Source organism: Syngnathus typhle, linkage group LG9 (genome assembly GCF_033458585.1).
Source record: "Syngnathus typhle isolate RoL2023-S1 ecotype Sweden linkage group LG9, RoL_Styp_1.0, whole genome shotgun sequence".
Classification (NCBI taxonomy): Eukaryota; Metazoa; Chordata; class Actinopteri; order Syngnathiformes; family Syngnathidae; genus Syngnathus; species Syngnathus typhle.
The window spans coordinates 1,886,474-1,910,958 of NC_083746.1; the positions used below are offsets into that span (position 1 = coordinate 1,886,474).

At 47.6% G+C, this 24,485-nt stretch overlaps 5 protein-coding genes and 1 long non-coding RNA gene across 9 annotated transcripts in view; 4 read left to right on the plus strand and 2 right to left on the minus strand.

The window, feature by feature from the left end:
* Window positions 1-9,520, plus strand: part of hao2 (hydroxyacid oxidase 2 (long chain)) — a 15,183-nt gene extending 5,663 nt beyond the window's left edge. The window contains exons 4-13 of the mRNA XM_061287567.1: window positions 3,307-3,432; window positions 6,321-6,477; window positions 7,250-7,310; window positions 7,387-7,539; window positions 7,606-7,757; window positions 8,012-8,295; window positions 8,585-8,803; window positions 8,912-9,070; window positions 9,154-9,223; window positions 9,306-9,520. Of these exons, the coding sequence (XP_061143551.1) occupies window positions 7,294-7,310; window positions 7,387-7,539; window positions 7,606-7,757; window positions 8,012-8,295; window positions 8,585-8,803; window positions 8,912-9,070; window positions 9,154-9,223; window positions 9,306-9,361 (1,110 nt within the window). The 5' untranslated portion in view covers window positions 3,307-3,432; window positions 6,321-6,477; window positions 7,250-7,293 and the 3' untranslated portion in view covers window positions 9,362-9,520. The remainder of the gene's footprint in view (window positions 1-3,306; window positions 3,433-6,320; window positions 6,478-7,249; window positions 7,311-7,386; window positions 7,540-7,605; window positions 7,758-8,011; window positions 8,296-8,584; window positions 8,804-8,911; window positions 9,071-9,153; window positions 9,224-9,305) is intronic.
* LOC133160040 (uncharacterized) lies at window positions 8,297-8,999 on the minus strand. Its single transcript, XR_009715789.1, has 2 exons — window positions 8,860-8,999; window positions 8,297-8,799 (listed from the first exon to the last, which is right to left on the minus strand). It is a non-coding gene; the product is annotated as an uncharacterized LOC133160040 (long non-coding RNA).
* A 131-nt stretch (window positions 9,521-9,651) lies between the features above and the next one.
* On the plus strand, window positions 9,652-14,815 carry si:rp71-68n21.9 (kelch-like protein 9). The gene is made up of 11 exons (XM_061287559.1): window positions 9,652-9,867; window positions 10,339-10,371; window positions 10,445-10,575; window positions 10,661-10,833; window positions 10,906-11,038; window positions 11,114-11,310; window positions 11,390-11,465; window positions 11,552-12,118; window positions 12,201-12,380; window positions 12,563-12,676; window positions 13,856-14,815. Exons 2-11 carry the CDS (start codon window positions 10,367-10,369, stop codon window positions 14,350-14,352), a joined length of 2,073 nt encoding a protein of 690 aa, XP_061143543.1. The 5' UTR covers window positions 9,652-9,867; window positions 10,339-10,366; the 3' UTR covers window positions 14,353-14,815.
* A 148-nt stretch (window positions 14,816-14,963) lies between these two features.
* hsd3b1 (hydroxy-delta-5-steroid dehydrogenase, 3 beta- and steroid delta-isomerase 1) lies at window positions 14,964-16,686 on the plus strand. The gene is made up of 3 exons (XM_061287568.1): window positions 14,964-15,248; window positions 15,346-15,510; window positions 15,738-16,686. The coding sequence occupies exons 1-3, from the start codon at window positions 15,095-15,097 to the stop codon at window positions 16,544-16,546; spliced, it is 1,128 nt and encodes a 375-aa protein (XP_061143552.1). The 5' UTR covers window positions 14,964-15,094; the 3' UTR covers window positions 16,547-16,686.
* A 792-nt stretch (window positions 16,687-17,478) lies between these two features.
* On the plus strand, window positions 17,479-21,199 carry pla1a (phospholipase A1 member A). 3 transcript variants are annotated; one of them, XM_061287565.1, is made up of 12 exons: window positions 17,479-17,769; window positions 18,013-18,220; window positions 18,279-18,456; window positions 18,556-18,664; window positions 18,734-18,835; window positions 18,929-19,021; window positions 19,264-19,446; window positions 19,519-19,608; window positions 19,983-20,088; window positions 20,371-20,526; window positions 20,902-20,974; window positions 21,052-21,199. In XM_061287565.1, exons 1-12 carry the CDS (start codon window positions 17,706-17,708, stop codon window positions 21,055-21,057), a joined length of 1,368 nt encoding a protein of 455 aa, XP_061143549.1. In that variant the 5' UTR covers window positions 17,479-17,705; the 3' UTR covers window positions 21,058-21,199. The 3 variants fall into 3 exon arrangements, with proteins under 3 accessions (XP_061143549.1, XP_061143548.1, XP_061143550.1); XM_061287564.1 differs by having other exon boundaries at window positions 17,481-17,769; window positions 20,902-21,199; XM_061287566.1 differs by having other exon boundaries at window positions 17,482-17,769; window positions 19,282-19,446; window positions 20,902-21,199.
* On the minus strand, window positions 21,138-24,438 carry popdc2 (popeye domain containing 2). 2 transcript variants are annotated; one of them, XR_009715788.1, is made up of 4 exons: window positions 23,785-24,438; window positions 22,559-22,667; window positions 21,925-22,427; window positions 21,138-21,614 (listed from the first exon to the last, which is right to left on the minus strand). XR_009715788.1 is itself a non-coding variant. In XM_061287569.1 (4 exons), the coding sequence occupies exons 1-4, from the start codon at window positions 24,276-24,278 to the stop codon at window positions 21,544-21,546; spliced, it is 1,029 nt and encodes a 342-aa protein (XP_061143553.1). In that variant the 5' UTR covers window positions 24,279-24,438; the 3' UTR covers window positions 21,138-21,543. The 2 variants fall into 2 exon arrangements, 1 of the variants encoding a protein (XP_061143553.1); XM_061287569.1 differs by having other exon boundaries at window positions 22,073-22,427.
* Between the last annotated feature and the right edge of the window lie 47 nt (window positions 24,439-24,485).

Genomic DNA, 24,485 nt, shown 5'->3' on the forward strand with positions numbered 1-24,485 from the left:
TCTTTGAACTATTTTCTTTTACCTTCAAAGTTACTGCCCCTTTATCAATGACAAAAATGTCCGAACCCAAAACCATATGAGGCCTTTTGCAGAGCAAACAAATGAAACCATATGTGCATATCTAGAGCTTCAAAGAATAATACACAGATGTAAGCCGCGTTTAATTGAAAAAGCCTTTCAGTAGACTAAGCAGCGGCGTTCTCCAAGCAAACAACTTTTCGATTCTTGAGAGTACACTCTGGTCCTTAAAAAAAAAAAATATGACTCCAATTTGGTTACTTAAAAATGCATCTGCACTTTACTCATTTGCTCCCAATTCCCATTGCTCACCCTGACACGACCAGAAACAAACCGACCGATGATGTCATCGCCGCCACATTCTGGTTTATGCCCTGATGACAGGTCACGAATCTGTTCGGATGTTGAGCTCCGCGGTGTTCCGAAGATGTGGGGGGTGGCTTTCCATGTTGTCGCCAACAGAACCTTGTGTCCAATAGCGGGAATGGATCAATGGAATGTGTTGTTTGTGCCACATCTGCCCTGCAGTCACATCGCGCACTTGAGGTTGTGACGTTGGATTTTGTGGCAATATGCTTTGCTGTTGGCGACTGCAATCATACTGATTAAACACGGGTGTCAAACTCGAGGCCCCTGGGCCAGATTTGGCCCGCTACATTTCGGGACCTCGTGTTTGTTTCTTGCTATCTGTAGCAACAATTGCAAATTGGCTTCGTTCTTAACAACGCTGCAGTTAGGCTAAGCCGAGTTTACATTTTACGGTCACGTGCATGAATTTACTAATTCAGCGAATCTGTTCGCAGACTGTGTGAAATATCGTTTTTTTCCTGCTCATTGTAGCAAATGAAGGGATTTAGGATGCCACATTTTGGCAGCTTGAGAAATGCGTGTTGACGGCTCAATAGGCAAACGTGGTCTTGGGCTTACAAAGAGACGCACGGACTAGACAATGTGTTGTCCTCTGTCTGACTCGCAAGTATTCATCGTGCTCATTTGCACTTGTATGTGTGCCCAAGGGAACAACATCACAGAAATAGCTGAGCTATCTTCTGTCTGGCCCTGGCCAGACAGAAGACTGAGCCAGACCTTCTCTTGGAGCAAATTTTTTAAAATGTATTTCTTGAGAGAGCTATTTGTTCCCAAAAGATTAGAAGAATCATCATTCAGATGTGAGGCTAATATTTGGATTTATTGCATCTTAATAGTCAATTACATTCTTTATATCGCCAATCTTTCACTGCAAAAGAGTATAAATCTTTTGCTTGCTTGTTTTGATTCAAATTGGGGTTTCCATGGTTACCCCATTACACATCTAAGGAACTCTCGAGTCATGATTTACAATGACAGAGCAAAGGCTAGGAGGATATTCAGTTGGCACCTTTTAACGTCAAAATAGGAACATGTTGGAGAGGGCGGCGCTTCTATCTTCGTACAAGACATTCATCCAATCGCAGATGCCCAAAACAGCCGCTTTGGTATGAATGAACGCCAAAGTAGGTCCCCATGCCAACACGTTCAACTTTTCCCAAACAAGTAGACAAAGTGCTAAACAGTCAGAAGAAAAGGGAAACCGTTGCAGGGAGTGTAAGGAAACGCTTCTCGGAAAAATCTTCTCAAATTGTGTAAGCGGGCTCCGTGCGCGTAAGCGAGAGACGCACCACGACTCCATCTTAGTCGTCTTCCTCTTTATTAGACGTCAATGCGTGAGCAAAGAAATAAAAAGCTGAATCCTTGGAAATCTGGGCTTACAAAAATGGAGGTTCCTCCATCATGAAATCATTTTGAAAATAAATGAGTTTAACTGGGGAAAAGCAGTTTTGCTTTGGTGCACAGTGTGGATGGAGAAGAACCTCTCTGTTGGTTACGTCAGAACCTGCATGAGTCATTCCATTTTTGAGTGGAAACAGGAGAACGACACACACACACACACATTCAAACAGCTGTATGGAGTCACTTCGGTAGCGAACGTTAGCAACTGGTTCTCATTTATGTCGTGGTTTTTCCGGCCGACTGTACCTCCACTGACCCGATTTTGAGCCCGTGTGTTCCGTTTACGTAATATATGATGGAGGGGAGAAATAAAGGCAAAGGATTGTGTTTCATCCGGCATCATTGAATGCACGGTGGCAGGTGTCTGAGGAGAGAAAATGTCCGATGAAAGAATGGAAGTGCATCGAAAGGTTGAGGAGACGAGGGAAATTCGTCATGGGTTGTCCTTGAACACGGCTGAGCGGTCGGGATTCCAATGCGCTTAAGTCTTTGTCGGGGGTTGCGTTTCCTGCCCCGTGACAGCGATGACGCCACTGTGTGTGGGTCAACAAAGGGTCTGTGTGTCTTTCATATATTTGGGGGGGGAGGAGGTTACAAGATTAGAAGCTACCTGGCCAGTGACCCAACACTGATAAATCAGGTCAGTTCTTTTGATGCAGTGCAGCGACCTGCCTCCGAATATCTTTTTTTATTTTTTCAGTGCAGACTCAAAGCAACCAGCCGGCTCATTGCAAAGCCACCCGATTAAAATTTTGACAGAAAAAACATGAATGCGTCAGTGAAAAAAATTCATCAAAGTTTGACACGCTACAGGAAGAGATGTTGGCAATTCTAACAAAATTGATTAGAATAAAAAAAAGTACTTAAAATGAATAGAAGGTGGTCCCTTTAGCAGCCCAAGATAAACACAAGCCATGACTCAGCAAAAAAAAAAATAATCCAGGAGTTGTGTGTCAAATTACCAGTCTTGGTGATTAAAAGAGTGATTCACCACTTTGCAAGCCGTTCTGTTCGACTGCTCCGCTTTTCCCACCATAGATGGATATCGTCCGCAGCACTGGGCCGGGCCGGGCCGGGCCGGGCCGGGCTGGGCTATCTGCCTGCCCCCCGGCCTCTCCAACATTATCAAATTGTTTTGTGAAACAACACGTATCCGCTGTAAAATGAGCCTTATTCCAAACACACTCTTGCTAGCAGCTACAGTTTATCTCACACACACACACACACATTTGCCATCCAACGCGCTAATCAAAATATTATTTTCTCAATAACAGTTGCATATGCATTATATGGCTCGTCATGACGATGCAGAAAGTTTCCAACACGCTGGCGTGTAACTGATTGGAAATTGTAAACGCCGGTCCCGGCTTCCAACAAAATCAAATAAATGTCCGGACGAGCCGCTGAGATCATCTCGTTATACCGAATTGACTCGAGAGTGGAAACACAAATATGAGCATCTGTTGAGTGCATTGCTGGTTGCTCCATTTTGTCACATCCACTTTGTTTTTTTTCCAGGTAGGTGTGGGAACCACGAGAGGACCAAACATATGGCAAAAACATTGCGCAAAATGGATCAACTGAACCTGACAGCGGGAGCCATCTTGTTTTACATTTTGCTAATGAAGATGACCAAGTTAATAGGTCAGTCAATTTAATTCGAGGGCTTGCAAAGGAAACTCGTGGCTTTCTCAATAGGGCCTAAAAGTAGCAGCAGGACTCATTTGTCTTGCCTTATCTGGCTTTTTCAATCTCCCCCATCCTCCGGGCTCCCCTTTGCCCTCTCTCGCTCTCTATCTCTCGTGTAAACAAACAAAATGGAACGTATCCGCAGCCCAGACATGATGTCCGCTGAAAGTGATTCATGCGCCCCAATTAATAACTGCGGCTCTGGTTGGAGTATTTACAGTTTGCCAAGTTAAAATGAAAAAGATGAATAAACGTGTGTGTGTGTTTATGTAGTGGTGAAAGATGTGCACTGGTTTACATGAAGAAGAAACAGCAAATTTGCTGTAATTGCACCAAATGAGGATAATTGACTCACAGGATTCCATCTTCAGATAGAAGCTGGCAGATTATTTAAAAGAAAAAGAAAATCTAATCAATAAACGTATAATCATGCACTGTATCATCTCAAATGTTTGTTTTTAAGGTGCAAAACAACTCGTGCTTGCAATTTTTTTTTAAATCCGGTTTTACAAACTCGTATTGTCATAAAGCAATGTTTGTAGATTCTCAAAGTAAAAAAAAAAAAAAAAAAAGATTGGGCTTTCCCATTTTGACCATACAGGAAGTTTGCCAGACACTCTGTATCACACACTCTCACATAAACACACACTTATCCATCTTATCTTGTGCCACATTATCCTCTGCTCTCACCTTCTACGCCGCTACTCTCATTTCATATCATACTCATATTAGACCCTCAAATTTCATTTTAGCAATAAAGCAAATATCTGTAGTCATGTCAGTGGTGTCCAACTTGAAGTCCCAATGTGGGATTTAGCTTGAGCAAGTCATGGTTCATTTGTGACGTGAAAGCTTTTATGAATCACGGGCCAGCAATAACAAACCAAAGACTGTGTTGCCTTAAACACTCCAATCCCAGTGTGGGTCACCACCGGGTGTGTGTGTTAGGGGGGGGGGGTTCTGTAACACTAACTTGAGTTCTTATTTGGAGAGCCAAAGAAAATGGCTTTTATTCAAAAAGCACTTCCTGTGTTAGAAGAAATGTCTTCAGAGGGAATTAAAGACAAATCAGTCCCATGTCTGTGATTATGATACATTTTGCTCGGGAGCGCTAAAAATACAAAATTGGGAGGATGCTCCCGATTTTCAGCTGAGGGAGGATTTTAATTCAAAGCAAGGAAATGAGTAGTAGCGCTCGAGCTCTCTGTCATTAGCACACGCGGAACTTTCTTCGGTAGATCTTTCATGGTTAGCCAGTCAGTTCCGTGCGGTTAAGTTGTTTTTTTCAAACAAATATTTACTGGCAATATGACATTTTGAGGTCGGCGCAAAGCGTGAACCACAATGAGAATAGTTTTGGATCTGTCGTTGAGTTTTTATTTTGGTTTGAATTTTTTATTTTAAATTTACTTGGGTTTAATTAGCTTTTTGAGCCATATTGTTAGTGTTTACTTTTTTGTAAATATGTCATTTAAGATAAGATTTTACCTGCTTTTGTGTTAGTTCTTTAATATTTGGAGTAACAGCCGAGTGTAATATTAAAACAAAAATGGGTTCAGCATTCAAAACAGTAATGTTTTGGCGCCATCTAGTGGCATTTTGTTAAAATGTGTTGGAGTGAATTGAGGAGTTTTATTTGGACATGTTGCTTTTGCTGCCATCCTATGACTTTTCGAGGCAATTACAAACCATTTGGGGGCATGTCAGTTCCTTACACATTTTCTATAACCCACCACGACTTTTTTTTCTGTAATTGTATTAGACTGCAGCATGTTACAAGTTGCATAAAGGTTCGCTATAGGAACAGCCCCCTTGTTTTTGTGTTGTTGTGATTTCACCGGTTTACTTCCTCGCCATAAAGGCAAAACGAACACATTTTCCAAAATCAATGCGTAGCGATGAACAGATCAGCGCGACGCATCAAACTGCAAGTCAGATAAGGAGCCCTGCAGGAAGTTGGCCAAACAAATCACCCCCCCCCCCCTCATTTGACCTTGCGAGGGAATGGCAGCTGTTTTACAATGACTTCATAACCGCGGAAAGCCACTATTTGTCATGTCTGCATGTGTTCTACCCACCAGAGTGGATTTCTGGCTGGTGAGTCACAGAAAACGGAGACTGCAAAGTCAGTCAGATACATAACCCCCAGAGTCCCCAAGGCCAAAATCCGCCCCCTCGATCTACTCATCCACACATGTAGCGGGAAAGACCTCACGTTAAAAATGTCTGAGGACTGACTGCTGATAGTCATGCCTGCAAAGTGCGTGTGACTCTCGGTGGGCAATTTAATGTTCTTATTTATAGCATTTTTTTAAGCTCATAAGTGAGTCTTACTGCTTTTGATGTCAGTCTGCTTACAAATCAAATGACTCGTTTCAAAATTGAAGCGCAGGTTAGCTGGACTAGCTGTGGCATCCACTACATGTGCTTTTTTTCAAAGTCGCTGTGTCAGAACGTGCGAACGGTTGCCTGTGGGACAGCCTAGTGGTCGTTGTGGCAACAGGTTATTAAATGACGTCAACCAAAAGCCAGTCGGGTGATTATAAGCGGCACTGAATCAGCACGTCTGACTGGGAAAAGTATAGAGGAAGCGGGACAAGGTGAAGAGAGCAACAACCAAAGATTCCGACATTGTTCATGTCTCATCAGAGCACCATGGAAACTGCACACGCAAACATTCAGGTCAAGGTTGATTCGTTGACCGCATGGCCTGCCAACCATCAACTAAGAAACGTTTAAGATAAATTAATCACACATTTGAGATGAATCGTATTTTTTCGTCCATCCAAAGTGCAGTCCAGTCATACTCCAAGAGTAATGCATGTGCTCTTATTGTTTTCCAGGACACAAAAAGGAGGCCCACGCAAAGCTGAGGAGGGGTAGGGGGGAGGAGCTTCCCACTGTGATGAAGTGGGGGACCGAGGGGGGTCTGCCCTCTGACACGACCTGGTCACATGAGAGCGGAAGCGCCGAAGGCCCCCGACAGCACAGCAGGCTAAGGTAAGACTTTCTCATTTTGGAATTTCATCATTCACAGCGGCCAGGTTTACTTTTACACGATATGTTGTTAGGATCGAAAGACAATTATACGGTGTAGAGGAAAAAGAAACAACAGTAGTGAAGGCAGCTTGTTTGTAACACACTGAAGTATTCTAGAAGTTGACCTGGACAATGTGCTGTCACCAAGCGGCCATTCAGCACCTGACTGACACTTTTTACGGCCCTCTCGCTCTCTCTCACACAGACATACACACACACACATATGTGCGTGCTGCCACAGGAAGACTGGATTTACTAAACATTAGCTGGGTTTAAGTAAGTAAGGTATGTTTGACAGGAACAAATACATTGGGAGTTTTTTTAAATTAATCAAAGAAGAGAACGGGAATGCCATTGTCGGTGGAAGACAGCAAAAACATCTGCAGTTGCGCGCGGTCGACACGACTATTTGTTACGGTAATGTGTTGTGCTTCTTACTTCTGCCAAATGCACCATTTTGCAAACATCGAATGAAAACTAAACTGAAACAAAGAATTTTCCTTTAAAACCAATAAAAAACTACTCTAAATATTAATTCAAACTAGCTGAATTAGGGAAAAAAAAATCTAAATATCAACTATAATGACAAATCCCAAACTATAACTCTGTTCATAATATTGTTGTTGCTGTTTTTTTTTTTTTTTTTTTTTTTTTTTTTTTTTTAAAGAGGTGATGAGACTTGTACTATGTGTTAAAAAATGATGATGCTCAGTTCTGGGTCTCTTGTTGACAGGTTATGACCCTGTCAGGCGGGTTGAAGTTGTGCCGAAAGAGAGAATGAGCATTTGCAACCGGTGAGTGAACAACTTTTTAAAATCGTCTCTCATCGTACAATGTCACGGAGAGGGGGTCGTTGCTAATGTCCCACAGAGAGGGGGGTCAGTGTGCCGAGATGGCCATGGTATGCCTGACAGACTTTGAGGAATATGCCAAGGAGCACCTGTCCAAGGCCACGTGGGACTACTATGCCGCCGGAGCCGACGAGTGCTGCACCCGAGACGACAACCTGCTGGCCTACAAGCGGTACCAAGTCCTTGAGCTACATCCTGTCGGGTGGCTTTCTTCTTCACGTTCTCCCTTGATGTCCAGGATCCGCCTGAGACCTCGCATCCTACGTGACGTGTCTGTGAGTGACACCAAGACTACAGTGCAGGGTATGGAGATCAGCTTCCCGGTGGGCATCGCCCCAACCGCCTTCCATTGTCTGGCGTGGCACGAGGGTGAGATGGCCACAGCAAGAGGTGGGTTGTTGCCCAACACGACTGTGGCCTTGCATTATAAGACTATCCCGATGGACCTTCGATTCCCACCGCTAGATGGCAGCATTTTATTGCATTTACTTCCTTCGTCAAGTGGCCTGGGTTTTGAAGGCTTTTTGCTAGTTTGGTGGCAATACATAAACACTTGAGGGTTGATTACTAGTAGCTAGTTTGGTTAGTACCAGTCTGAAGAGTAATAAACATTGTTTTTTTGCCCCCCCTCTCTCGTTACACAGCCACCGAGGCGCTAAACACGTGTTACATCACCAGCACGTACTCCACTTGCTCGGTGGAGGAGATCGTGGCGGCGGCGCCCAACGGCTACCGCTGGTTCCAGCTCTACGTGTACCGCGACCGCAAGCTGTCGGAGCAGATCGTGCACCGAGTGGAGGCGCTGGGCTTCAAGGCCCTGGTGCTGACCGTCGACGTGCCCTACACGGGCAAGCGGCGCAACGACATCCGTAACCAGTTCAAGCTGCCGCCGCATCTCAAGGTCAAGAACTTTGACGGTGTCTTTCAGGTAAATGTACGTTTGGGCCATGTTTTCTCAGCAACACAAAGAAAATCTCACATTGGTAATTGAAGTCAAACAAACAACAAAATATTTGGCAATTATTTTGGCACAGGCTAGCAAGGAACACAAGAAATGCTAACATTGAAGCTAGCACCAATTAGCCAGTCTAGGCTAAGGCCTATTACTGCGTCTAATAAGGATAAATGCGCATGCACATCACGCCACAACAAACAACAGCACCCAAAAAAGTCCATTTCACAAACGTTGGACTAAAAACGGAACCCACACCCATCAGGAGACGGCAGGCCCAGAGGAGTACGGGATCCCGGCCAACACTTTGGACCCGTCTATTAGCTGGAAGGACATCTACTGGCTGCAGTCCATCACACGGCTGCCAATCATCATCAAGGGCATCCTGACCAAGGAGGATGCCGAGCTGGCGGTGGAACACGGCGTCCAGGGCATCATTGTGTCCAACCACGGCGGGAGACAGCTGGATGGCGGCCCGGCCTCGGTAGATCTCATTCATCATTGTCTGCTATTATTATTCATTCGTCTCATCTCACTCACCTGGTTTGACATCATAAATTGCGCCATCAAGTGTCTCTGTTGTCATCGACAGATAGACGCCCTATCTGAGATCGTGGACACGGTGCAGGGCCGCATCGAGATCTACCTGGACGGCGGCATCCGCACGGGCAGCGATGTGCTGAAAGCGCTGGCCTTGGGCGCCAAGTGCGTGTTCATCGGACGCCCGGCAGTGTGGGGCCTCGCGTACAAGGTACACTCGCTCAGCGTGTGTCCGTCCGTCAATGCTGTCAAATTCCTTTCCGCTGAAGACCGATTTTTATTTGATTTATTCAGGGGGAGGAAGGAGTGAGGGAGGTGCTGCAGATTCTGAACGACGAGTTCCGCCTGTCGATGGCGCTATCGGGTGAGTGCGACCGGTCGGCGTGACGATGACCACGGCGAAGGTGTTTCTTCCGTTGTGAAATGCCTCCATTTTGTCATCGCAGGTTGCCGCAATGTGGCGGAAATCAACCGGAACCTCATTCAGTTCTCCAGACTGTGAGCGACCTGCCAAAGGCAGGGAGACGTTTTTAACGAAGCCAAAACTTGTTTTTACTGTTTCCAACACAAAAGGGAGGAAAATCAAAGTGTACACTGAAGCTTTGCACATAAAACATGCTCTTTGTGTTTTAATAAATGATGACAAAGTGATGACATTCCATTTCTTAGTCGTGGTCCATCCAGAGTGAGAAACCATCGAGAAAATTAAAAACTAAATGAGGAGAAGGTCTTTTTTTTTTTTTACTTGTCGTTACTTTGTTTCAGTCTCATTGGCAGCCGGCGGAATGCAAGTTTAGACGACAGCGTAGAGCGTGGTCTCAAAAGAGAAGTAACACAGGAAGTGATTCGAGTCTCATCGAGTTTTTGTCGAAAGGCTCTTTGACGAGATACGTGCCACGCTCGCTACCGAGTGGCTGACATTTTGTTGCTGGCAGCGCTTTTTCCCAACAGCGTCAGGCTGGAGGGAGGAGGTCTAGGCTCGGCTCTCCTCAGAAGGATTTCGACCAGGTAAGCCAAAGCAAATTTTCACGTGATGAAATCAAGAGTTTGGTGACGCTTCCTCCTTGCTCGCGATGAGGAAAGAGGAAGCGCGATTGCTCAAGTTTACAGGATGAGGTTTTGCACTCAACATGTTGAAAATGGAAAAAGGCAACAAAATAAACTCTCTTGTTAAAATTCCAATATTTGCTGGTGCAATTGATTTGAAGAGGCCAATTTAGCATTGGTGGAATTGGGCCTGAAACGACCTCTTCAAACCACAACTGCCATGTACACTCCATTTTCTCAAAGTGCTGTCTCAAGGATGCTTACAGGAATTCACAACCAAAATTGCTTCTTCAAAGCCAAAATTAAATTTCGGCCACAAGTCCTTGAGACTTTTTTTTTTTTCATCGGTCAATGAAAGTAAAACTGGAGGACCTGATGTCATTTCATGCATGGGTTCTGAAAGTGACTTTGGTCTTCCCTGCGTCTTTTTAGGAAGCAGTCCGGTAACGACGGCAACAACATGCGGTAAGGGTGAAATATAATTTTGAAAAAGCATTTTGTAGAGCACTAGAACATCAAAACATGTCTTCCACGGCAGAGTCGGAGACGACAGCGGACCAGGGAGGCTGAGTCGGCACTTTTCCCGGTTGAGCGGGAGGCGTCTTTCCAGGGCGGCAGGTCAACACGACCGATCTCCCGCGCCGGTACGGGAGAATCCGGCCCAACACGGTGAGCGTTCACCACCGAGGTCCCGGAAGAACAATAAAGAAAACATTTCCATTGAGTGACCTTGTTCTCTGTTTGCTTGTACTAGATCCTGTCCCGCCTCCAGCGCCAGTTCCGCCCCAAGTTCCGGCTCCGGTTCCTCTTGCCCCGGTCCAGAAAACGCCTCCCAAACGGCCAGATAAAGCGACCAAGCCCAAACTGCCCCCTCGGCCGCTTTCCAAGGTGTTCAGTAGTGCTGAACACGGCTCAGCCGTGTTACAGGTACGAGCCGAGACTCCAGTTTTGATCCTCGACTGGACGACTATCATTGCCTGTTTCTTTTTTTCTCGACAGGGTTTGAATGTTTTCCGCTCAAGTGACACTCTGTGCGATGTGTTGCTGGTTCCCGGAGACAGTGAAGAAACTTTTCCCGCACACAGAGTCATCATGGCCTCGTCCAGCGACTACTTCAAGGCCATGTTCACGGGTACGTACGTCGCGCAATTGTCTTAAATGAGGCCACGATGGATGAAGACCTCACGTTGTCTTGTATCCCGTTCAGGGGGTATGCGCGAGATGGATATGCGCGAGATCAAGCTGCATGGTGTCACCAAGTTGGGATTGAAGAACATTTTAGACTTCATCTACACGTCCAACGTCAACCTGGACATGGGGAACCTCCAGGACACCCTAGAGGCTGCCAATTTCTTGCAGGTCATGCCGGTGCTGACCTTCTGCAACCAGCTTCTGAGCAGAGAGGTGAGCTTGGGGCCAATCAAATTGGGGAGGTGATGATTGGAGAATCAACCGCTCCTCTGTGCTTCCCCTAATGATCCAGATCACGGTTGATAATTGCTTGGAGGTGGAGAGCATCGCATCAGGCTTGCACCTGGAGGATCTCCAGAGGAACATTGGTAAGTTAAGAGTTGTTAGGGTCGAAGGGTTTGGCTTGGTGCTATGAAGGCCAAACGTGGACAAAAACACTTTTTTTTTCTGGTAGCTGAGTTTGTGAGCCACAACCTCTCAGCCCTGGTGCAGTGCGGTCACTACCTGCAACTCTCTGAGAAAACCATCACGAGAGCCCTGGCCAGCAACTCGCTGAACGGCTTCTCGGAAATGGAGCTCTACCACATCGCCAAGGGCTGGTTGGCTCATGACTTTGCCGCGCGCCGCCAGTCCATCTACGCCTTGATGCGTCACGTCCGCTTCCCCCTGATGAGCCCCTCCGAGCTGATCCTGATCTCGCACCAAGACGGCGACGGGGCCGACGACGGCGACTCCCTGATGCGCTCCGAGCCGTCCTGCGTCAACCTCCTGCTGGAGGCCAGCAACTACCAGATGATGCCTTTCATGCAGCCGGGCCTCCAGAGCGAGCGCACGCAGATCCGCTCGGACGCCACCCACATCGTGGCGCTGGGCGGCGTCATGCGGCAGCAGCTGGTGGTCAGTCGGGAGTTACGAATGTACGACGACAAGGCGGCTCGTTGGAGAGCCCTCAAGCCCATGGAGGTGCCTTGCTACCAGCACGGCGTGGCCCTTCTGGGCGGCTTCCTTTTCATCGTCGGAGGTGGGAGCGACCAAATACCTCTTCAATTAAACACGGGAGCCTTTTTCCCCATCTCACGCCATCCGTCCATTCGTCTTCTCAGGTCAGAGTACTTACGACACCAAGGGGAAGACGGCCATCGATAGCGCCTACCGCTACGACCCGCGCTTCAACGTGTGGCTTCAGATCGCGTCGCTCAACGAGAAGAGAACCTTCTTCCACCTCAGCGCGCTGAAGGGGAAACTCTACGCCATTGGTGGCAGGAATGCGACGGGGGAGATTGGTGAGAACTTCATTGTGCTCCAGGGTAGTCAGTCGCAAAGCGTTCTGGGAATCCGAGTAATTAATCCTTGACGCGACCAAATTGAAGTAAGACTTACTAGGATTTCCTTAAATTAAGTTTGTTAACGCCAGCTAACTTCCACCAGCTAGTTGACGCTAAAGAATGTTCTTCTCAAATTTCAGACTCGGTGGAGTGCTACAACCTGAAGACAAACGAGTGGACCTTTGTGAGCAGCATGGCCGAGTCTCACTACGGCCATGCCGGGACGGTCCATGGCGACATGTTGTACATCTCAGGTATGTAACGCCGATGAAACATTACCCTGCTCAAATGAAGCGTAGTAGACAAGACTACGCAGGAAATGAGACAAATGTGGTCTCGGATGAGCGTTCAACAACAAAGCATCTGCACGCATAGCAAACTTTTTTTTTTTTTTTTTTTTTTTTATTTTATACACAAGCTGTAACGCAAAACACAGATTGGCTAATCATTTCGTATTTAATTAGGTTATTTGGGTGAAAGGAGATTTTGATCAAACTAACCCTGACAAATGGAGATTTAAGATGGAAGTCTGTTGAATTAGCCTAAAATCAACCGGCATGCTAAGTTAGCGTAACGTAGGATGTTACGCAACAACAGCATTCTATTTATTAAGCGTCATGAGCTGAAATGGCTTTTTCTGATGAAGCGTTCGTTCATTTTTCTCAGTTTTGTATGCCTAATACACCGTGGAAAGAAATGGAACTTGCACTCAAGTGACTGTTGATCACAGGCATTGCATTGCGCTGGCCTTGGCTACTCGTCCTCACGGAAAAAAAGGCCTTCTTGTCTGCAAATAAACAAACGGGACATTCAAGGCTGAGGGTGGGAGTTTGGGCGGCTGAATCAAAGCAGAACCAGCCCATATAAAAAAAGCTTTTAGCTGAAGGGAATCTCTTTGAAACCCTCCTGTTGTGTGACGGATCACATTGACCTACTTTACGGTTGAAAAGGCGACAATCGTTTCATATTCACAGTATTTGTTGGAGTAAAGAATAAAATACATATATATTTTGGGATGATAAAAATGTATTTGCATTGGTTTTGCACCATTCAGTAGTCACAAAGACGCCCAACATCGTGATCATAAGTAAGTTCCTCCTTTGAGAAGTCGCAGAAGAGCACTGGAGTTGACCTTTTCTCACCAAGCGCTTCCTGTTGCGGCGGTAACTTGTCACGCCGGAGGCACCTGGCCTCGGCCCGCCACAGGAAGCGGGTGTCTGGTGATAGCGCTCAACAGTGACATAGCCAAAGTTGTTGCTAAGTACAAGCAATTAAAATGGCACCGTGGGAAATGTACATAAGTAAAACTGCTAACAGCATGAGCAAAACAAAGCATCCAAAATGATAACAAGGGGGGGGGGGGGGGAATCTTAATTTTAATTGAGTGTCATTGCTGATAAGGTAGAGTATTGAGCTCCTGTGATCTCACCCAGGCGGCATCACCCACGACGCCTTCCAGAAGGAGCTGTGGCGCTACGACCCAGCGACGGACGCCTGGACTCGGCGGGCTGACATGATGGAGCTGCGGGGCCTCCACTGCATGTGCACGGTGGGCGATAGGCTCTTCGTCATGGGCGGCAACCACTTCCGGGGCACCACCGACTACGACGACGTGTTGGGCTGCGAGTACTACAGCCCCGCCGACAACTGCTGGACGGTGGTGGCGCCCATGCCGCGGGGCCAGAGCGACGTGGGCGTCACCGTCCTCCAGGGCCTCATCTACGTGGTGGGCGGCTACTCGTGGAACAGCCGCTGCATGGTGGACATCGTGCAACGCTACGACCCCGAGACCGACGCCTGGGACCGCGTCTTCGACATCTTGGAGCCTCTGGGTGGCATTCGAGCCTGCACCATGACCGTCCATCTGCCTGAGGGCTCGGTGGACGAAGCTCACATCCAGGAAGGACCCTTACCCGCGGGCGAAAACTGAAATTCGCTAACAATCGGGCAAAATCTCTCGGACCTCTTTTTCTTTGAAAGACTCCAGAAATAGCCATTTCAAAACAAAATGGCAGCCCCCGCTCATTTTGGGATTTCTATTTTTCTATATAAAATACAACGCTTTTGACGTGATACTATATTTTTAAAATATTTACTTTTTTTAATGGAGCTAGGTGTCTTTTCCACAGCTGTCACACACACACACAGAAATTCCATGAGTGTTCGTCCTTCAGCTTAAGATAAGAGTACAGACATCTGACATGGCCAAGGACTACTTTTATTATTTTGACTTAAAAAAAAGAGACAGAAAGCATTTTAGAGGACGCAGCTCTCTGAATTATTGTCCAGATAAAGGGAAGAAAAGGCTTTTTCCTTGGCTTCTTTTTTTGTGCTAATGCCGCAGAAGTTGACCAGTGACTGCAAAGTGTAATAAAAAAATACTACCAGAAAGATTTTGGGGGTTCTGAGAATGGTTTCCACGGAGGGTTTGAAGATAAAGTGAGGGTTTCAAAGTATAGGTTCAAAATAGAGAAGTAGCACAGTTGAGTGTCATCAATTGATTTTTTGTTTTCATCTCCAGAAACAAATCTCCAGGAATCTCCCTGTCTGCCACACTGAGCTCCGCCCCTCCTCTCCTTGTCCATCCTCCACGTCGTTGGTCTTATAAAAAGCAGTCTCACCACTGTCCTGCTGCTCCTTCTCTTATTTTGTCTTTCTGCGAAGGATCTGCGATGACCCTGGACGGTGACGTGTGCGTGGTGACGGGAGCGTGTGGCTTTCTAGGCAAGACGCTGATCAGGATGCTCTTGGAGCAGGAGAAAAAACTCACCGAGATACGGCTCCTTGACATCAACGTCAAACAGGAGCTGCTGCAAAGTCTGGAAGGTAAGAAAAAAAAAATCCTGTTGCCTTTGGTTGGGGCAGGAATTAGGCCTACTCTGCCTCGGCGGAGGTCTAAACAACTTCATTTTCTGATTTTCAGAAAGTGGAAGCGACGTCAAGCTGAGCGCATTTGAAGGCGACATAAGAGATGCCGAATTTGTGAGGAAAGCTTGTCGGGGAGCCACGCTGGTCTTCCACATCGCCGCAATCATCGACGTCATCGAGGCCATCGAGCCCAGCGAGATATATGGCATTAATGTCAAAGGTGCGCTCACAAATGCTAATGTTGTGGGCTACAACTTGGCTCAGACCTTTTTCCTTACTGAAATATTTTACTAAGACAGTGATATCGGCGAGTAGTCCAAAAACTTTGTCCCAATTCAGAATTGCGGCTGTGTGGTCAATCAGAGCCAACGACAGTGGAGCCAAAACCGAATCCAAATTGGGCAACATGTGGGGCGTTCCAAATCTTGGCTGTGGTTGTCATTCCAGGGACCCAGAACCTGCTGGAGGCCTGCGTTCAGGAGAACGTGGCCTCCTTCATCTACACCAGCACGGTGGAGGTGATGGGCCCCAACATGGAAGGGGAGCCGGTGGTGAACGGTCACGAGGACATGGTCTACCGCAGCTCCCTCAAAACCACATACAGCAAGACCAAGAAGGAGGCCGAGGACCTGACCCTGGGCTACAACGGCGAGTCGTTGCCCAACGGAGGGCGGCTGGCCACCTGCGCCCTGAGGCCCATGTACATCTTCGGCGAAGAGTGCCGCTTCCTGCTCGGCCACATGGCGGACGGCGTGCGCAACGGCGACGTGCTCTACCGGACGTCCCTGCCGGAGGCCAAGGTCAACCCGGTCTACGTGGGCAACGTGGCGACGGCCCACCTGCAGGCCGCCCGCAGCCTCCAGGACCCCGAGCGGCGGGCGCGCGTGGCTGGCAAGTTCTACTTCGTGTCCGACGACACGCCGCACGTAAGCTACTCTGACTTCAACTACGAGGTCATGTCGCCGTTGGGCTTCAGCATCCAGGACAAGATGATGGTGCCTCTGCGCCTGTTCTACGTTTTCTGCTTCCTGTGGGAGACGGCGTGCCTGATGCTGCGGCCCTTCCGCCGGGTGGTGCCGTCCGTCAACCGGCAGCTGCTGACCATGCTCAACACGCCCTTCAGCTTCTCCTACGACAAGGCCAAACGCGAGCTGGGCTACGCGCCCAAGTACACCTGGCAGCAGGCGCGCAGCAACACCACTCGCTGGCTGGCACAGCAGCTGCCCAAACAACGAGAGAAAGTATGGACCAAGTAAAAAGTTTCAACATGACTGCCTTGGCGGTCTGACTTCGAATATAAAAGCGAGCAAGTGCCATTAGATAACGTCAACGAAAGAATGTTACAAATGGAAAAAGATTGACTTCAAACATTAAAAGAACACAACACAGAAAATGATACTCGACTCCCTAAACTGAGTTTTAAAACTTACCAAAAGTATGATCAATTGAAAATCCTTAGCTAGTACACTAAGTTTAAACAGGAAAAAAGTCACACAACTCACTTGGTAGAATGAGTTTAAATAAAGAGTAAGATGAGTTTAAAAACACCCCCCAAACATAAAGTTAATAAAAAAAAACATCCATTTTCTATACCGCTGATTGAGTAAAAAAAAGATTGATGAATTTTATTCACAAAAACATTTGACTTAACTTTCATTTTAACTTGTCGTTATCTTTAGTCATTTACAACATAGAAACAACTGATTACATTGTAACAATCTGACAAACTGTGGCAAACACGCACACACACACACACACCCACAAGCCAGAGTCCATTCATCAGCAACAATCAGATCTCAAACACTTTCATTTGCATGCAGCCTGAGGAAGAACAATAAACCTACACTAATCAACCTGGGCAGTCCCTGGTAATAGTATACATTTTCCACAAATTTGGGCAACCCATAGTATGTATAGTAACTATACCCAGGCCAGAAGTATCACACAAATTACTAAGTTATAGTAAATTGACTAACTCTGAAGCTTTCTACATTATTAATAATGTCAAATTATTTCATTCTAAGATCTAATGCTACATCCTAATTTTCTTTAGTTGATCAAGTTTTTACACTGTCCGTTTAGTTTACCCAAGCTATCGCTCGCGTGGGTAGACATCTTGTTTGTTTACAAAGTGACGCATCCTTAAACGACCAATCCGGGGCTACTTTCTCCGAAAGCTAACAACCAATCACGTTCGTGCCCACTTGCCCTCGGACGTGGGTTATGATGCATTCAAATTCGCACATATTGTGGTAAAACGCGAAACTTGACGTGTTAGTGTAGTTCTTTATGGGACGTTTCGTAGTTCATGGGTGCCCGTGGGCGGCTGTTGCGTGACGCTAAGCCGAAAGCCGATCACCCTGGGTCGGACACTGACTTCACTGAGCACCGCTAAGCTCCCGTTAACTCCCGGAAATGTGCCCCCCGGCCAAAAGCGTCCTGCTGTTCTTGGGTCTTCTGCTGGTCCAAACGGTCCAAGGTAGGTGATGTACCTTTATTTCAATCATGTACGACTTACGTCAATATTAACAGTAAGGGTAAGGTATTAAAAGGAAAATAAATGAGTACATAAGCATAATCCCTCAAATAAGTATAGTCAACTAGTAAACCATATATTATTGGACATAGGAGGAATCCCTTCCTAGGTGGGAAGCCTTTCCGATATGTATTCAAGTTGTTGTTTCACTGCAATAATGCCAAACGACCTGGCATCATCATGGAGGATCGGAGGCCCGGGCGGACGAGTGCGCCGACGTGAGCAACACCACATGGCAGCAGTACCGCCAGCAGAGGCAGCAGCGAGCGCAGGCGCGGGTTCGCTTCCTGCTTATGACCAGAGAGCGCCTGGGCTGTGCGAGCACCTTCCGCCAGATGCCAGGAAGCGCCTTTAACACCACGCGGCCCACTAAAGTCGTCGTGCACGGATACAGGTGAGAAGCCGCACTTCCACGCAGACCAAAAATCACAGCGTCTATGTCGTATGCGCAGAACACTGGGCAGCAAACCCTCGTGGGTTCTGGATCTGGCCGAGTCGCTGCTTGCCGTGGAGGATGTCAACGTGCTGATGGTGGACTGGGTGCGCGCCGCCTCGTTCGCCTACAACCTGGCGGTGGACAACTACAAGGAGGTGGCCCTGCAGATTTCCGTCCTCATCAATCGGCTGCAGGTTGCCAACAACTCCACATCACGATTCTTTTCTTGTGATGTATGATCAGCTTCGCATAGCATTTTATTTTTTTCCCTAATTGCTGACTATCCTAAACAGAAGGTCGGATGCAAGCTGGAGTCGTTCCACTTCGTCGGCGTCAGTTTAGGTGCACACGTGGCCGGATTTGTGGGAACGCTCTTTAATGGCAGGATCGGACGAATCACGGGTAAAGCCTCGACGGGTATTCATTTGATTTGGATCGCGATCCGGAACATTTGCTGTTGTTTCTCTCCAGCTTTGGACCCTGCCGGTCCCATGTTTAAGGGCGCCGACACCTTTGACCGTCTGGACCCATCCGACGCGCAGTTTGTGGACGCCATACACACCGACTCAGACTGTAAGGTCATATTTGCACCAGAATACATAAAAAAAGAATCTTAAGCCTTCATTTTCTTGTACGGTGTGTTGTTTTTTTGTTTTGACCTATCAGACTTTGGCATCTCCATCCCGGTCGGCCACGTGGACTTTTTCCTGAATGGTGGAAACGACCAGACGGGATGCGCACGATCCCGCTTTGCCACTGGTGAGTTCCACCCTATACTAAATATGGACAATACGTAAATCAAATCATCAAATCTTGTGAAAGGTCCAAAAAAAAAAATTCGATCTGAAGCGCCAAGACTGCTTTTTGGCATCGAACTGGACCGTACAAATTTTTGGCTCGCCTTTCTAACGTTTGCATCCTCATGAAGTAAACCACGCCATTTTTTGGCACTCTCAATAGCACCTTTTTGAATCCTCCTACTTTCCGTGTGGATTTGTCAGTTTTGGGCTTCCTTCCAGTGTACGGCTATGTGATTTGTGACCACATGAGGGCGCTGCACGTGTACATGAGCTCTCTGAATGCTTCGTGCCGGCTCAGCGGCATCCCCTGTGACAGCTACCAAAACTTCCTGCAGGGTCGATGCCTCCACTGCAACGCCTTCCAGGGAACGTGCCCCACCATCGGTCAGTGATGGAATCTTGAATCTTTTAATGTCAATATTTGGCACCAATTTCATCTTTTTGTGCGTCCTTCAGGTTTGTCCGAAAAGTGCGGCATCACCTCATCTCCCCTCCCCAGCGAGCAGAAACTGTTCCTGCTCACCACGTCTCTGCCGCCTTTCTGCGGTGAGAATGCATCACTTTTGTGTACATTGCGAATGTTGAGCGGAGCTTCCTGATGAGCGTCCTCACGTGGGTAGAAAAGTAGAGCCAACGTACGAACGGTCTCCTAATTACGGCACAAACATCAAAGACAAAGCCAGCGGGTGGGGGAACGTCGTTAGTCAGCAGAAGCAAGCTAATGAGCTCCTTTGCTGCGTTTGAATGACCCTGCACACGCAAATGAGAAGTCAATCTCGTGCTTTCCAACAAGAACATTCCAAAGTCAGTAAAGCTAACCCAAAAACAAAGAGCAATGTGGAAAATAGGACTTTTTTTAGCAGGCCTCCTCCAATTTGGAGTGACTGATCTCAATGTCATCTGTCATGCATGCGCTGCAGCTCATCACATCCTTCTGGTGTTGGAAGCGTCTGCTCTCGCTAAAAGCGCAGAAGTGGAAGTGACGCTGACCACCGGAGAACTGGATACACCACGACGACTCCGGCTGTGGGTACCGCCGCCGAACCCTGTCTATTGATTTCATTCAAGACAAAAATCACGTTTTTCTGATACCTATAATGTGTGGTGTGCCGGCATTTCCACCATTTACAAACCTTGAACTAGACTGGAACTGCCATCACCTCATAAAATATCTGAATCAAGGTCCATGGCGTGTTTTTCTTAGCCTGACAGTCATCACTTGCTTCCCTATTGGTCATCTGCAATGGTGACATCCTTGGGGGAGGTAATAACTGTCCGCAGTGATGAATGAATGTGTTTGCGTTTTAGTCAAACAGACGCGACGATGTACCGGATGATGTTGGCTCACCCGGCGGCGCTGTGTGAGATCCACTCCATCACCCTGAAGAACACGGGCGCTCGTTTCTACCGCCAGAACGACATCCATCTCAAGTCCATCTGTTTGTCTCAGATTGCCGCGCCCAGGTACGTATAGAAAGAAATGCTTTATAAACACGATTCTTTCGTTTTGTTGAGTCGATGGTAAGCCCTGCAGCCATTTAGGTTTTACTGTAATGTGCATTCCAGGCCACAAGGTGGAGATGTTTTCCAAAGCTTTTATTTCAGCTAGCAAGAGATGGTGCAAAACTGGTTGAATTGTTCAGATCATGTTTTTCAAAGTGTTCCAAGGCAACAATTAAAATCATTTGTTGCTGGGCAGAATTCAGAATTGTTTGTGGAGAAGAAATATTTTGCCAGCCGGAATGTCATTTTTTAATCGATTTAAAATTTACTGGAGTGTCACTTGTTGCTAGGCCGAATTTAAAAACAAATGGTTTTTTTTTCCTGTTTTGTCATCAGGCGCGAGGATCCATTGTGCGTGAACAACATCAACATCCGACGAGGAGCTCCATGGTCACATGACTTTGTGCAGGTGTGCAGCTAGCTCCGACACCAACTTTAGAGATCAAATGAGGATTTTTTAAAATTTTTGTCATTTCTAAATTCTAGCCATGACTCAAATCAATGAACGGTGATCCGTCAATTGTTATGAGAGGAGGAACTAAACCAAAGGCAAACAGACACAGTGAAGGAGGCCAAGTTAGCAAGTGTGTTTATTGTTGTCATTTTACACACAAGTAAAATAGGCTTAAAAATAGCCTGTACATGAATCATTCCAGAAAGTAGACAGTCCCAAAACATTTTCACTGCACTCTGCACAGAAGCTTTATGGAGAAATGTTGGCCCCCTGTGGTAATAAATCAACTGCAATTGGGCAATTTCACATTAGAATGGCGGATGTTCAACATTAAGAACAACAACAGAAAATGCTCATGGTTGTCTACGGTAATGCATTTTATGTACAGTACAGAGGAAGCACGCAATTTCGTTTGTGTTTTTCAGCAAAATAACATTAAATGAGCACAAGTGATGTGTGACTCAAAACAAAAACAAATAACTGTGGTCCAAATAGTGAAAGGTCAAAAGAAAAAAATGCTGTGGTCAGAGTTTGGGAGTGTCGGTGGGAGCAAGAGGCGCTCGGCTCCTCTGGAAGCGAGCTGCTCCTCCGGCCCCTGTGGACACAAATGGAATTAGACTGGAACCAATTTGCAAATTAAAACAGGTAAGAATCACGTCACATTTATCTATTAGCACAAACTTGTTTATTGATGGATTCATTAGTTAATAATGGATTGGGGGGAGTCGTCGTCGTTTTTTCTGACACAAAAATAGAATCCTATATAAATATTTCCGAAATATATCATGTTCTGAAAACTTATTTGCAAAAAAAAAAAACTGATTGTTAATATCGTGTTATTGTGAAAGGTGGCATCCATGCACACGTATTTGCCGTCTGCCACGCCACCCAAGTGCAGTACTTACATGTATCTTAAGCGGGTGAGCCAGTGTGTTAGCTCCGGAACCCCTCGCGACCCCCTCTACCTCAAATAATCCCTCTCACTGCCATAGTCGGTTAAGGAGCCCGCCAAGTCGGCAAAGTCCTCCAGGACTAGGCTGGTGGAGTCCTCACCAGAGGGCAGCTCCGGGTCGGACGGCCACGACCGCCCGACGGGGTTGTCGGCCCGGCGTCCCCGGTCGGGATCCGACTCCCGGCGGGGGTGGCGGTCGGCCCGCTCGGGGGGCTCGCCCTCGCTGCTCTGCGACGAGGGGGCCAGGACGTGGTAGAGGCTGGGAAGGCGGATGTCCAGCAGGACGCCGCTCTTGATGTACAGCTTGTTGTTGAGGTTGTACAGCTTCTCGGCAATGTCGTAGCCGAGCATGACGGCGAACAGGCGGCACACGTAACGTTCCTTGGACATGAGGGACAACAGGCGGCGGCGGCGCCAAGACACGTAGCGGCAGTCCTCCTCTGCCGTCAGAGTAACCTGGATTTGAACAAACGCCTTTAGAAAAGCGGAATTTCGGGCTGGTCTGGTTACTTAGCTAATGACTTAGCTAATGACTTTGAAAGTAGCTAAGTAAAGATGCGGTTGTAGGCCATGCGGCGTGACGCTACCTGGAACTTTCCGTCCTCGTTGGGCCTCAGGGACTCCCACTCGGGTGAGTCGAGGAACTGGTGTGGGTGGATGTAGTGCAGGAACTGACCCTCCAGAGATACGTTAATCCTGACGTCAGGCGTGACAAGGTTAAAAAAGGAAAGGGAGATTAGAGCGCTGAAGGTCACCGATTAAATTGAGGTGACTTTTCCCAACATTTGCGTAATGAACTCCGCGGGGAACCGAGAAATACTGTCTGTCCTGCGCCGCGAATATTTGCTGCGTCAAGCTCCGTTTGTTCGTGTGCCAGAGACGATGGATAAAGTCATCAGGACGTTCCTCGGTCGGGGGGGAGGATAGACGGCTTTAAGATAATCCACCGACTCAAACGGGATCGCATTAAAGATTCTCTTTTCTCCTCTACGGCTGAATGTTGCGGCATCTGATCTTCCGTGTGGTCACTTTTACCTGAGACGACCTCGGCAGAATTTGAGTCTGTAAACAATTGAACAAATACTCTGCAAACTACTTTTCTGTGTAAAACATGGAGCTTTGATTTTGTTGCTTGGGACTTGACCCCAATGCTCTGCAGCAAATGGGGCTGAACAGGAAGCAGAAGCAAAATATCCCCGCGGCGAGCACGAGGAAACGCACGTTGCTTCCAACATCTGCTGGGGAAAGCATCCAAGTACACACTGTAACAGCAGATTAGCGCTTTTTGGAATGAGCTGACCCCCGCCGTTATGCATTCACTCGTCTGCCTCCCTTATGATCTCCGTACGGACTTTGTTTCCAACGCACAAGAGGGACGCATTACCCAAGGCCTTGAACTTGATCAAAGGAATAGAAAATGACCGCCTTTGGTCATAAATCATCTCCGGTACTGCTTATCCTGTTCAGGGTTGCAGCCAGTGTGAAAGATGGCCGACCCGATTACGTCGCAGACACCAGTGAGGTACTTGGTGTCATCATTTCTGGGGGGGCCTTGAAAAGAACTGCGGTGAGCTGTTAGCATGGTGCTAACAGCGAGTAGGCTTTTAAAACGGCACGAGTGGGAGCTAACTGTCAAAACAAATCAAGCAGAAGTGTTTCCGCTCTCTAAAAGTCGCAAAAACAACAAGATCCATCTGCCTTGTTAAGTCCTAGAACTGCAGATCACCAGTGGCCCTGCTTGGTAACTAAACCTGCTCTGGGGGACCACTACAGCTAACAAAGTTGAACCAGAGCAAGCACTCAAGACACCCACCTGCCAGACAGCAGAAAGGAGAGCCTCTCGATGGCCGTCTTGCCCTCCACCGCGTACGTCTGGCCCGCCTTCATTTCCAGCACCTTGTTCTCAAAGGCGCCTGCGATCTCCTTGAAGACCTGGATGGGCACCCCCAACGGGACGTAGATGACCCGGTAGAGGGTGGCCAGCTCCTCGTTGGGCAGGCCTTCCTGGTGCAGGCGGTACAGCAGGTGGCAGATCTGGAACAGGCAGGCCAGAAGCAACAAAAGGTTCCAGGTGACCGCGTCGGGGCCGCATATCGTCAACCAGCCCCACACAGTCAGGCACAGGAAGGAAGGGGCCAGGAGGCCGAAGATGAAGAGGCACCCGTAGGCCCCGCTGCAACCCATGTAGCCCAGGAACAGGACGGTGTTGCCCAGATGGTAGAGGGCACCCTCGGTGTTGTTGCTCCAGCCATCGCAAACCGGGGCGGCAAACAGGACATCTAGGAGGCTGGCGTTCTCCACACTCATGTCAGGAAAGGACGGGAAAGTCAACAATCCAAACGGATTCCCTCGGAAAGTTCTTCAGGGTCTTCTCACGGCTCTACAACAATCTCATTATGCGACCACTTTTCCATCTCGGGTGGCCACGCTTTCAGTTCAATCGCCGGCCTGCACTGTGGAGACAACAGCTGGAGGGAGGCGGTTAAGCCGGGAGGAGGAGGAGGAGGAGTGGGA

Excerpts from the sequence above, each read along its gene's own strand:
- si:rp71-68n21.9 (XM_061287559.1), top strand. Across the intron at positions 10,576-10,660 it reads GGAGAATCCGGCCCAACACG|ATCCTGTCCCGCCTCCAGCG; the intron begins GTGAGCGTTCAC and ends TGCTTGTACTAG. Across the intron at positions 11,039-11,113 it reads CTTCAAGGCCATGTTCACGG|GGGGTATGCGCGAGATGGAT; the intron begins GTACGTACGTCG and ends TATCCCGTTCAG.
- hsd3b1 (XM_061287568.1), top strand. The coding sequence starts at position 15,095 with ATGACCCTGGACGGTGACGTGTGCGTGGTGACGGGAGCGTGTGGCTTT. Across the intron at positions 15,249-15,345 it reads GCTGCTGCAAAGTCTGGAAG|AAAGTGGAAGCGACGTCAAG; the intron begins GTAAGAAAAAAA and ends TCTGATTTTCAG. Across the intron at positions 15,511-15,737 it reads ATATGGCATTAATGTCAAAG|GGACCCAGAACCTGCTGGAG; the intron begins GTGCGCTCACAA and ends TTGTCATTCCAG.
- pla1a (XM_061287564.1), top strand. The coding sequence starts at position 17,706 with ATGTGCCCCCCGGCCAAAAGCGTCCTGCTGTTCTTGGGTCTTCTGCTG. Across the intron at positions 18,836-18,928 it reads CATACACACCGACTCAGACT|ACTTTGGCATCTCCATCCCG; the intron begins GTAAGGTCATAT and ends TTGACCTATCAG. Across the intron at positions 20,527-20,901 it reads TCTCAGATTGCCGCGCCCAG|GCGCGAGGATCCATTGTGCG; the intron begins GTACGTATAGAA and ends TTTTGTCATCAG.
- popdc2 (XM_061287569.1), bottom strand. The coding sequence starts at position 24,278 with ATGAGTGTGGAGAACGCCAGCCTCCTAGATGTCCTGTTTGCCGCCCCG. Across the intron at positions 22,668-23,784 it reads TCCTTTCTGCTGTCTGGCAG|GATTAACGTATCTCTGGAGG; the intron begins GTGGGTGTCTTG and ends GCCTGACGTCAG. Across the intron at positions 22,428-22,558 it reads ACGAGGACGGAAAGTTCCAG|GTTACTCTGACGGCAGAGGA; the intron begins GTAGCGTCACGC and ends GTTCAAATCCAG.